The sequence below is a fragment of the Perissodus microlepis genome, chromosome 13 (genome assembly GCF_051167445.1).
Source record: "Perissodus microlepis isolate ML-2025 ecotype Zambia chromosome 13, ASM5116744v1, whole genome shotgun sequence".
NCBI classification, from domain to species: domain Eukaryota; kingdom Metazoa; phylum Chordata; class Actinopteri; order Cichliformes; family Cichlidae; genus Perissodus; species Perissodus microlepis.
The window spans coordinates 29,305,219-29,317,252 of NC_140473.1; the positions used below are offsets into that span (position 1 = coordinate 29,305,219).

The window sequence follows — 12,034 nt, forward strand, 5'->3', positions numbered from 1 at the left end:
TCAGAAAATAAACTTTTCAAGATTCAAGATATTTTCAGGAGAGAATGCAACTGTGTAGACATCAAATATCTGCTCGGTTTATAAAAACATCTCATATTTGCAAAAGTGCTCCGACGTTTTCGGAGACGTCTGTTACCCACCAGCTTGATAGCTAGCCAGGGCGATAACAGCGAACTCCCCGCACATCCTTTTCAAACCCCCGGGGTCTTTCGCTACTCAGGTTTAACATGATATATAAGTCACTTAGATAACTTAAAAAATTAATTTTTTTGGCTTTTCTCAGTGTTTTATTTAAATTCAATTCAATTTTATTTATACAGCGCCAAATCACAACAAAAGTCACCTCAAGGAGTTTCATAGATACGGAGAAAAACCCAACAATCATGTGACCCCCTATGAGCAAGCACTTTGGCGACAGTGGGAAGGAAAAACTCCCTTTTAACAGGAAGAAACCTCCGGCAGTAGAGATAGTGTCTGTCTCCCGAATCCAAACTGGAAGCTGGTTCCACAGAAGAGGGGCCTGAAAACTGAAGGCTCTGCCTCCCATTCTACTTTTAAATACTCTAGGAACAACAAGTAGGCCTGCAGTGTGAGAGCAAAGTGCTCTAATAAGGTGATATGGTACTACAAGGTCCTTAAGATAAGATGGGGCCTGATTATTTAAGACCTTGTATGTGAGGAGCAGGATTTTGAATTCAATTCTGGATTTAACAGGAAGCCAATGAAGGGAAGCCATTGGCTGCACATGGCCATTTGTTCCTGAGTTAATCGGTTTGGCTGAGAAGTTATAGTTTTCACACAACTGAATAAACATCACACAGTAAACTGATTAAACAGAAGTGTGGTTGATCGAGAATTTACGCTAGTGTCCTGCTAGAGCAAGCAGCATACGGCTGAGTTTATTAAACTCCAACGAGACAGCTGGTGACGCAATTTCACAGCCGTTTACTTCCGGCCTACCCGGCCTCCTGAGAACCCAGCCCACGTAGACCACGAAGGCCGGGTCCTCAGGAGGATGTAGCCTATTTGGACACCCCTATAGACTGCCCGAAAAAAAACAATACTGCAGGTCATGTGTGAATTGAGTCAGAACTACTTGGTTTTGTGGACCAGCAGAATAGAGAGGGAATACTGGGTTGCCAAGTTGTTTTCCTCAGGAAACAGGTGTAGAAGGAGCAGGCAGTCCGAGTGTGTGGTGCAGGCATGTGAAAGTCCAGGGGGAGGTGAGGAGAAGGAACAAAACAGAGGTTATCAGACTGCAGGTCAGCTAATTGTTGAGCCGTCAGGGTCCAAGCAGGAGCTTAGAAGGAGCACAGGCATAAAACATGAGATTAAAAAAAGACTGTGAATGGATGACCAACTGATAGTTTACAGACTGATGCGGCCCTAAAGTCACTGTGGGAATGATGGCAGGGAACTGTGGCACTACCTGTCCTTCTTACACCTGGAGCCCTATGAAAGAAGTACCCACCAGTAAGCAGAGATCTCTGAGTGACACACACTCAGAGACTCCGCCCTCAGCCAAAGACAGCCGGGCAGCTTCACCTGAGAAAATGAAAGGAAAAATGAGAAAGAAAAGAAAACCTCAAACCACCCAGTTCTGATGACTTGGAACGTTTTTTCCCATGTATGTTTCGTAACACAAGTAAATTTAGCCTCAGTGTTTGCTTTAGGTGGTTGACAGCCTCAATTTCAAACCCTGTAACAGTGAAGTGAACTAACAAAGAAAGAAGTTTGGAGTTGACCAGATCAGAATCACATAACTAATGTAATTTCAAATAATTTTGAATCATGAAAGGAAAGAAATTATGCTCATATTTATATATCAATTAATTTTTAGAAAAAGGTTTTGTCCTCTTCAGTGAAAAGGCAGTAAAAGTACAATTTCTCCCCAATGTTTTTCTCTCACACCCATACCGTAGATTCAGGATTCATCATATTTTGCTAATAACTTCATGTAATCGTTACTTCCTGTAATTGGAAAAATTTAAAAAGCTAATCATTTTCTTTTCAAGAAACTTTTATTTCACAATGAAAACATCAAAGAAAATATAACAAAATTACAAAAAAACAACAACAAAAAACACAAACCATGAACTAAACACAAACACTTCCATATTTAACAACAATATTATTAATAATACATTATACACAGTCATAACTGAATAGATCAGAGGAAATTCAAATGCTACTGTGACTGAAAACAAAAACAAATGCTCAACATTTAAAGTGTCCTTTTAAAAATTTTTAAAGGTAAAATAAAAACTTAATATGAGTTTTTAAAATGACTGCAATGATACAAAATAAAAATGTTGCAAAAGCTCTTTAGATGATTAATATTTGAGTTTAAGAAGTCTTCAGATGAAACTCCATCAATCTTTTCCTCTTGGTGGTGACTGGAGTTGATCCCAGCTGTCATATGACATCCTGGACAGTCTTCACACCTACAGGCAGTTTAGCATCACAAATATATCGAACTGTATGTTTTGGTCTGCAGGAGGAAGTCAAAGTACCGTTGCAGACTCATGGAGATCATGCTCCGGTCTCTCTGCCTTTATTTTCCTTTTTTTAGTTATCAGTTTTTTCTCTCCCTCACCTTCTGTTAACTTTCTCCCAATCATTACTTTCTTTCTTTCTTTCTTTCTTTCTTTCTTTCTTTCTTTCTTTCTTTTCTCTCCCGCGCCCTCATGCGCTGTGGTTATAATAACCCGAAATAATCACTAATCACTGCACCACCTTCATGCCATTTAGAAGAAATTATGAAATAATTTGTACATTTTCATTTACAACATTCAACTACTCAACAAAACAATGTTTCCTGTTACTCCCAGTAGGTGCAAAGATCAGAATTTTAGGTTGTTGACAGTCTGAGGGGACAGCTAAAAATATTTGGAATGATGAGCCCTTGACGGATGAAAACAAACAGTGGACTTCAAACAGATGAAGTCCAACAGTGAACTAAAAGGAAATAACATCATGATAATGAAATCAATAGTTGTGATAAGGAAGTGTAGCTCTAATTTGAACGCTAATAGACTGATTGCAGGAAGGTTTATGAGAAAGTAATTAAGCAGCAACAGATATATTATAGATATAACAATAATTTGCACATTTGCATTAACATCATTCAGCTACTCAACAAAATAATGCGATCTGTGGCTCCCAGTAGGTGCAAAGAACAGGATTTCAAATCACTGAAAGCCTTAGGCATCAACTGAAAAATATTTGGAAAGGATGGTGCATATCTCCCACTTTCTAATTCCTCGCCATTTTTCCCATTTCCTCTTTCCCTTCATCTCTGACTACATGATCTGACCTGTCTGTGCTAACATCAGTAACATCTTCTGTGTTGTTGCTCTCCAAACTGCAGCAGCACAGACGTGCCAGCAGCCTGTCAATGGGCCCTTTACACATGAAGGCAAACAGAATCAAGTCCAACAATGAACTAAACAGAAATAAGATTACAATGATAGAATTAATAATTAGTGCGTACGAAGGATGTGGATATGAATTCAAAGTTAACATAATGACTGCAGGAAGGTTTATGAGAAAGCAATTAAGCAGCAACAGAACCAAGGTTCCTACAGTTCTTCGTTTTTCTTCAGTGGGCACTGAGGTGGCAGCAGGCAGAGCTTTAAGTGTCCCAGCGAGACAGAAGATGAACAGGGGGGCAGGGAGGGCGGCATAAATAATTAAACGTACAAATTCATATAAAAATACAGCAAGAGCAACACTAACACTACAAAAGACCCAGACCAGAACACAGACCAGAAGAGAACCCTCAGTTTGTCTGAGGCAGTCCAACAGTGGGCAGGCGATGAAACAATACCTGCAACACAAACAGAAAGATTATCAGAGTACAGACCATAACAATGCTTCAGTATAATATTCAGAGACATGTAAGTACACACACAAACACACTGGTACCTTTCCAAAGCAATGCACAACCTGAAGTAAAGACTGGCCGTCACAGCAAAATAGTAAAAGAAACGTGCAGTGGTGTCGTCCACTATGTCCCACTGAAAGAACGTCATGCTGTGATGGATCAGATTGGAGATGATGAGGTTTGTGTAATAGATGACAAGAACCTGATATCTTCGCCCCTGCAGGAAATATTAATTGAAACCACATTAATACAATGTTTAAAATGATTGTACCCAAGTGTAAATTAATGTGTATGAATGAATATATTTATTTTAAAGAGGTAATATATACAGCAAGTGAAATGTTTTACTTGTATGTCAGAAAACATTCAAGTAATTATTTATCTTATGATATATATTTTTTGAATTAATTATTCACACACCTCAAAATAAACACAAATTTCAGACTGTTATAGTGAAATGGATTCCCAACAGAAACAAATTGAATATTTCAACACAGCACCTTCTTGCTTCATCACAATACAACCAACATACAAGACATGTACTAAATATTTGTTATTTAACTTCTAACTCAGCAAATAAAATTAATTCTGTAATATTTAGAAAAGTCAGTTCCAGAACAGACAAGCAAAAAAAACAATTAAAACCCTTAAACACTGTACATATAATTATGTATTACTGTTACTAAGAATATTACAGAGAATTATCACACTTATCTTAAGATATATCTATATTAAGTGTTGACTGTTTTGCTGTCTCATATATTCACTCATCTGGGATGAGCTAATTTTATGACATGACTGTATCTGGTTCAGTGAACTTCACATTATTACACTTTACTTTTGCTGCACCAATAAAATACAATATGTTAAGAATTTATTATTTTATTCTACTATTCCTACACTGTCGACTATCAACTGACATTCAAGTTTATGTCAGCTGTCAACGGTTGGGTATATTCCAGGTGGTCGGCACTCTGTTGCTGGGTTAAGTTTTATTTCATTTCATTTTTGCTTTTTTCTGAGTTTTTTAATTTGTTCACACTCACAGACATAAAAAGATGATACATATTTACGCACCGCACAACACACACAGCAGAAGAACAGTATGGTCACGGGAAGGAAGAAGCAGATATTGATCCATATCAGGACTCCCCATATCTCCCACATGACTTTCTGTGTGATGGAGTTGCTGTAGAAGAATTTTCTACTCTCTTTTAAACTGAAAGAAAAAAATATGTGAAACAGCAGGTGATGAAAATGGCTCACTGGTTTGCTCTAAATGCTGGAAAAGACACTTAGTTCCTCCAAATGACCGGGTGAAAGGACAGTCTCTCTCAAGTTGAACAGGATACACACACACTCAGAGTAAACCTGCTTTCATCTGTGATGTATAACATATGATTTTTAGTTACATTTTTTACCAAAGTCATTGCCCAGTTGTGTTTGTCCCATGTTAATTTTTTTTTTAAATATTGTCACTTTTTAACTTTCAGCAACTGTTAAATTTGAAATTCTATTTAACCAAGAACTTAAAACCAGTCTAATTTAAAGTAATCTTCTGGGAGTCAAGTTTAACTTTAGAATTATTAGACTAGTAATGTGTAACCAATAAACTGGTAACTGATCATGTCAGACGCTAAATACAGCAGTTATACTGCATTCAACAGGATCAGACAACTAACTTATCTAACATTGTTTGTTGCTCTATAAATGTAAATGTAAATTTCATCTGATTAATACAATCTTATTACACTAAATTACCCTATTTATGATTTTTTTTTCCCTCATATTTTACATGTATATCTAAAATAATTTGAATTATGCTACACTTGGCCTGTAGTTGAACACCCCTGAGCTAGGGTTTCTGAGTGACCACCACAGCTTGGATTATGTATGTGAATTGGGAGGAGAAAAGCTGTGTCCCAAAACGTAGGCTGCATCCACCGGAGGCAGCATTTGAAGGCCGATTACGTCACAGCCAGGCGATGAAGGCTGTCCCAATGTGTCGACTCTTTCAAATGCAGCCGACAAATGCGTCCTTCATTTCCCCAAATTTGAAGGATGGGTCGGGTGTGTCCTTCGTGGCCAATTCCAGTTTCCAACAATGGCAGCCGCTACTAAGTTTAAATATTACTCTTATGTAGCTTGCCATCACCAGTGTGTGAATGTGTGTGTGTGAATGGGTGGATGACTGGTTGTGTAAAGCGCTTTGGGGTCCTTAGGGACTAGTAAAGCGCTATACAAATACAGGCCATTTACCATTTTATTAATCTTTCTGGGTAATCTTTTGGTCCTGGTAGAGATCACGCTGAGATGTTTCCATGTTTTACACACTCCTTTTATTATCCATTATTCTTACAGATGCATCTGGAGATCAGCACACTGCATTCCTTTGCAGTCCTATGCTTAAGGCTGATCTAAAGAACTCCACACAACAGTTACAGTTATAACCTCTGGTCTCCTCTTCCCTACAGTGAACATCCCCACAATGAAATTACACTAGTACAGTGGCCAAGGGTGCTGACACCCTGACCCCCATCTCCTTTTAAGGTAGTGTCTGTTTGCCCTTTGTCTGCCCCTCACTCTCAGTAACTCTTGCTTCCTGCCCTGGGGGTGGGGGTTGATTGTCCTCCTGCCCTGCACCCCAGTTCTTTGTTCCCATTCAAGGCCTATTTTCTATTTTGTATTCTTACACCCATTAACCGCAATATTATAGTGTTGCAAGCAATCACAAACTTTATTTTCTTTAACTCTGATATATATTAAGGAATATATTCTCAACAGTCACAAAATAAACTTTTAACATATTTTCAGGTGAGAAAGTAGCTGTGTAAACTTCAAATACCTGCTTGGTTTATCAAGACATCGCATATTTGCAAAAGTGCTCCGACGTTTTCAGAGACGTCTGTTACCCACCAGCTCGATAGCTAGCCGGGGGGTTCAATAGTCCCTCGAGCCGGCGAAAGCAGCGGACTCCCGGCTTCGTCGTTTTCAGACCCTGCTGTCTTTTGCTACTCAGGTTAAACGTGATATATAAGTAACTCGGATAACTTAAAAATGTAATTGTTTGGCTTTTTTCCGTGTTTTATTTGTTCCGGAGTAAATCCTGGCTACGCCAGGATTAACAGATGTGAACCTAAGAAGCAATTTGCTGCCTTAAGAAAGAGCTCAACAACCAAGACTGGAGTAACATCTATGTTCAAGATGTTGACGTGGCATATGAAAATTTCTTATCAATAATATTAACTAACTAAATCAAAGAAAACTGAAAACAAGGGCTAACAAAGAGGATACTGAACGCATGCAAGAAAAAGAATTTGTTGTATCAGACTTTTTTGTTAAATAAAAGAACAATAGAAGCTGAACACACTTATAAGAGGTATAAGAATAAATTGATATGGATCATGAGAAGCAGCAAAAGAAATTAAATAGCTGACAATAAATAACACTGAATTAGACAGAGTATCTGAAATAAAATTCCTTGGTGTGAAAAAACATCACAAACTATCCTGGATTCCCCACATTACTCATATCAAAGGCAAAATATCGAAGTCTCTGACAATTCTCTACAAGGTTAAGGATCTCATAAATCAAACACCGTTATATACTCTCTATTGTTCTATTATACTGCCGTACATGACATACTGTGTGGAAGTGTGGGGAAACACGTGTAAAACACACACCCATCCAATATACATTCTGCAAAAAAGAGCAATAAGGATAATAAATAAAACTACTTTAAGAGAACCATCAAATCCACTTTTTATCAAATTAAATATTCTCAAATTTAAAGATTTGGTTGACCTCAGAACTGCGCAAACAATGTACAAAGCAGTAAATAAATCTTTGCCCCACAACATTCAGAGCTTGTTCCAAATAAGACCAAATACTCATGACCTGAGAGGAACCCTTATGTTCAGCAGGCCAGTAGTAATGACAAATTTAAAATATCACAGCAGTCAGAGGAGTTAGTGTGTGGAACACCTGTACGGATGAAATCAAGAAAAGTACACTGATAAAAAGAGATTGGCCATCTCTTGGATTTATGTAAGCAGCTTGTGTGTACTCAACACAATTGCCTCATGCTTCAAAGTTAAGTGTAACTGTAATAGTGTAGAAACTACATGATATGTAGAGAGGGTAGATTAAATTGTTCATATCATGTTTGAGTGAAGTAAGTCAATAATACAGCAATGTTAAATCTTGCGACACCATACGGGATTTCAGTCTCGCGCGCTTTGGATTGTGGTTTGAGGAAGGCTTCCATCTCAGTCAAGTTGAGCACCTGCCTCTACTTATTTCGGTAAGTAGAGGCAGTTACTGTGATAGGGTTGTGTTGAAATCTATACCAATGCACTTTGTTGGTGAGGCAAAAAAAAAAAAAAAAGCAGTAGGTTGACATCGTTCAGCAGCAACGCCAACTGATAATAATAACATGGAATAGCCTGAATTGTGCTGGACGATCTGAAATTAAATTAATGTGATTTCTCTTAAAAAATAAAGTTAAAAATAAAAACAGATCTAAAGTTGGCACAGAATAACAAACAGTGGTGGTGAAGGGAGGGATCATGACAATATAAAAACACAATTTAAAGTAGATTGCTAACACTTGATTAAAACTCAAGAGGATTCAACTTTTTTTGTGAGTTCAGAGAAGTTTACAATTATTTGATTAACCATAAATTTCAATCAAACTAACTCTAATGTAAAATCTGCTTTGCATTACTGATCTTGATAACTTTACATGCCAATCTTTAAAAATGATTCAGAAATTGCTCATGAAATATCCCTGCACAGCAACAATGAAAACAAAAACTCCTCAGTGCAGCTTTAAATTATTCTTATAACCTTCATGTTGGCAAGTTAGGATTTTCGACTCTATGACAGGGCCATTCAATTACAGCTTATTGGGTCAGAGTTTCAGAGCACGGAATTTAACTGGACCAGGAATTTTCAGCACTCAGTAAGAGCATGTTGTGATGAACCAACACAAATGTACTGAAATAAATCTAATTCAGTTCTGTCAAAGCTATCAGTGCACTAACCATAGCAGTAATACATATGAATACATCTACTGCTGCAGGCTCTGTTTTAAATCAACATGTGTGATTAGGCTGCATGGTTCACATTGCACATTGTGTTGCTATGCAGGCTACAGTTACCCTGACATTCTGTGGGAGAAGTTATTTATATTAATTAGTCAAATAGATCGACGAGGTACAGTTAGTGCATTACCAACACATACATTCACAAAAAGCTGCTCACTCCAAGCACAAAAGAAAAGAAGGTAGTGACTTTAGTAAACTATCTCCAGATGTTCTAATTCAGTCAGTTTCTATGTTTTTTTATAACTATTCCTCTCTTCAGGTAGAAATAATATGAACATGTATAAAATAAGTGTCGCCCTTACTTGTGACTGTTTCCAGCTGAACCGTTGGGTAAAATCTGCAATATGACAAGTTTGTCTTGAACGAGGAAGTTGTGGTAACAAACTTTATAATCTCCACCCCGTACTCACTGATGTTCAAACTCACAGAAGCCCAAACATGAAGCCAGCGAGAGTCAAGATATATTTTAACTTAAATGATCAGTACAACAACTAAGCTGCATTGTTTCTGTTCTGCTGATGGTTTTATTTTGCTTTACAGTCACAAAAGCACATGCATTTTAATCAAGATTTTTACTCAGTCCAACTGTTGCCTAAACCAAAACTCAGATCCAGCAAACTTAAAATATCAGGGATTAAAAACGTTGTGACAGCAAACATGACATCAGCTCCTGTGACTGTTAGTAAAAGTTTTTATTCAGGTAGAAATCTGGTCTCAAAGGTGTTTCCATGGCACATTATCAGCAGTGGCAGTTTAAAACCACGGGGCAGCTGATGGCCTGATCCCCATGAAGTAGACAACCAAAAAGCTCTAATGACTCTTAATACACGTGACAGTATTTTTACACAAGCTAGTACACATTGTTGAATTCAGAGGTGTGAACAGAGATAGGGTGTGAAAGTTTTGACACGTCTGTAGAGATTATGAAGCTTTTAATGCAGATTGACTTAATGGCAATATTTTGTTTATTTCGTTTAATGAAAGGAGTTTCAGCTTTGTTAAAAGAGACCAGCTCTTACAGCTCCGTGCTTCCATATCAGGAAAGAAAACACAGTATCACGCATAATCATTTTTACTATTTGCTGTGTGATAGTGCTTTATTTAATTTCCCTTGTACTAGTGTAAGTAAAATTCATCAAATCAGCTTTATGCTTGTCTCTTTTCTTTACTTTCACTCGAGTTCAAATTCTTGTTAATAACAAACCTGGAAATTGCTTCAAAAAAAATCTGTTAAATGTTTAGAATTGAATGAAATGGACTTTGTTGTATCTGCTCAAAGTTACCACAGTGTGCACTCTGTAACCACTGATTTCTTTAATTTGACTATTAAACACATCACTGTGACACTGACACAAAGTTAACCACTGCACCACTGTACAGCCCAGTGCAGTAAAATAAATTGGAAAAAAAAAAACAGGGGTAAATAAAATATTTATAAATCTATTGCCTTAAAAGTCCATTCTGTTTACTATTTACTTTAAATCTTCAACTCTAAACACTGTGTAACTAAACACAGTCAGAGACGGACTGTGACAGAAAGCCTCTAAACCAGGTGTGCCCAATCGTAGTCCTCAAGAGCTACCGCCCTGCAGCTTTTAGTTGCATCCTTGTTCCGACACACACCTGGATGAAATGAATGGCTTGTTATCAGGCCTTCGCCAAACTTGATGGCATGCTGAAGAGGTAATCAAACTATTTGATTAAGCTGTGTTGGAGTAGGGATGCATCTTAAAACTGCAGGACAGTAGCTCTCGAGGACTACGATTGGGCACCCCTGCTCTAAAACACTGAACCATTTGCAGCTCCATAACATAATTTAGTGGCCAAATATTGAACGTAGTCTGTTAAAGCTCGTTCAAATTGAATATTCAGCAATTAAAGATTTAAATGTCATTTACATTCAAAGTAACTCTATGACCAATGTGAAAGTGCAATTCTGCATCATAGACATAGCACAAAATTTTTTGTTTAGCTTTTTCTGCATGTAAAGAAGCAGTGTGTGTGTCTCGTGTCTGTGTGTGTATTGCACATGGATAATAAAGTTTACTACAAAACATTCACAGGTGGTATGGTGGTAAATCCATTGTTCACTCATATTTTTGTGCTTTTGTTTGCAAAAACTAAAACCACAGGAGCATTTCTCACTGTTGTCCTATCTCAGCTAACATACCAAAAATGACGGAAAAAGAAGCACTTCGGCATGGTGGTTAGCACTGTTGGCTAACATGGTCCATCACCTTTCTGTGTGGAGTTTGCATGTTCGACCTGTGTCCGCGTTGGCTTGTACCACGTAGTCCGGACAGTCCAAAGAAATCCAGTTAGTGGGGTGTGACTCAGGTCCAGAACGTATTTAGCTGGGCTTGGACCTTCCTCCCAGTTTTCTTTAATTAGGTCCAACACTCCCCGCAACTTACTGTAGAAGCCCCGTGGAGGCCTGGAGCACCTCTCGCACTGCAAACAGCAGAGGGTCTAACCAGTGATCCCAATTGTGTTCAATTGTGTGAATGAACTTACGAATCATGGACTTTAAATCCTTACTGAGTTGCTCCTCTAATGTGTCAGTCAGAGCGTGGTAGATGCTGGCCTTAACAGATTTAATGCCCAATAATTCATACAGTTCTTTAAGTTTATGAGACATGAACAATGTGTCCTGGTCAGTCAGTATCTCTTTCGGGGTGCCAACTTGGGGGATGACCTGAAACAGTGTCCGTAACACATTCATTGCAGGAAAATGGTGTGCAGCTGCACTGCTTCAGGATATGGCGTTGCATAATCCAGTAGAACTAATACAAAGTGACATCCACGTGCACTCCAATGAAATGGCCTGATGAGGTCCATGCCAACGCACTCAAATGGGACCTCCAATAGTGGTAACAGGCACAAAGGTTATTTTGGAATAGCCAGCTGGCCATTCCAGGAAGAACGCACACCAGTGGCACACATCTGCCCGCATGTGGCCAATAAAATCTTGCCATTATTAGCTTCTCACAAGAAGCCCGGCGAGCGTCTGGTGGAAAGGTCTTTGTCAGCGGGCACCATG

General features: G+C 38.2%; 1 protein-coding gene across 1 annotated transcript; it reads right to left on the bottom strand.

The window, feature by feature from the left end:
- Positions 1-3,023: 3,023 nt before the first annotated feature.
- On the bottom strand, positions 3,024-11,716 carry LOC146375310 (uncharacterized). The gene is made up of 4 exons (XM_084949269.1): positions 11,409-11,716; positions 4,964-5,105; positions 3,928-4,103; positions 3,024-3,829 (listed from the first exon to the last, which is right to left on the bottom strand). Exons 1-4 carry the CDS (start codon positions 11,714-11,716, stop codon positions 3,256-3,258), a joined length of 1,200 nt encoding a protein of 399 aa, XP_084805395.1. The 3' UTR covers positions 3,024-3,255.
- Between the last annotated feature and the right edge of the window lie 318 nt (positions 11,717-12,034).

What these genes read in the sequence shown, in the direction of transcription:
- LOC146375310 (XM_084949269.1), bottom strand. Translation starts at nt 11,716, where the DNA reads ATGAATGTGTTACGGACACTGTTTCAGGTCATCCCCCAAGTTGGCACC. An exon ending in GCCTCCACGGGGCTTCTACA is followed by an intron (nt 5,106 to 11,408) that starts GTAAGTTGCGGG and finishes TTTTTCTTTCAG; the next exon opens with TTTAAAAGAGAGTAGAAAAT. An exon ending in TTGTGCATTGCTTTGGAAAG is followed by an intron (nt 3,830 to 3,927) that starts GTACCAGTGTGT and finishes TTTGTGTTGCAG; the next exon opens with GTATTGTTTCATCGCCTGCC.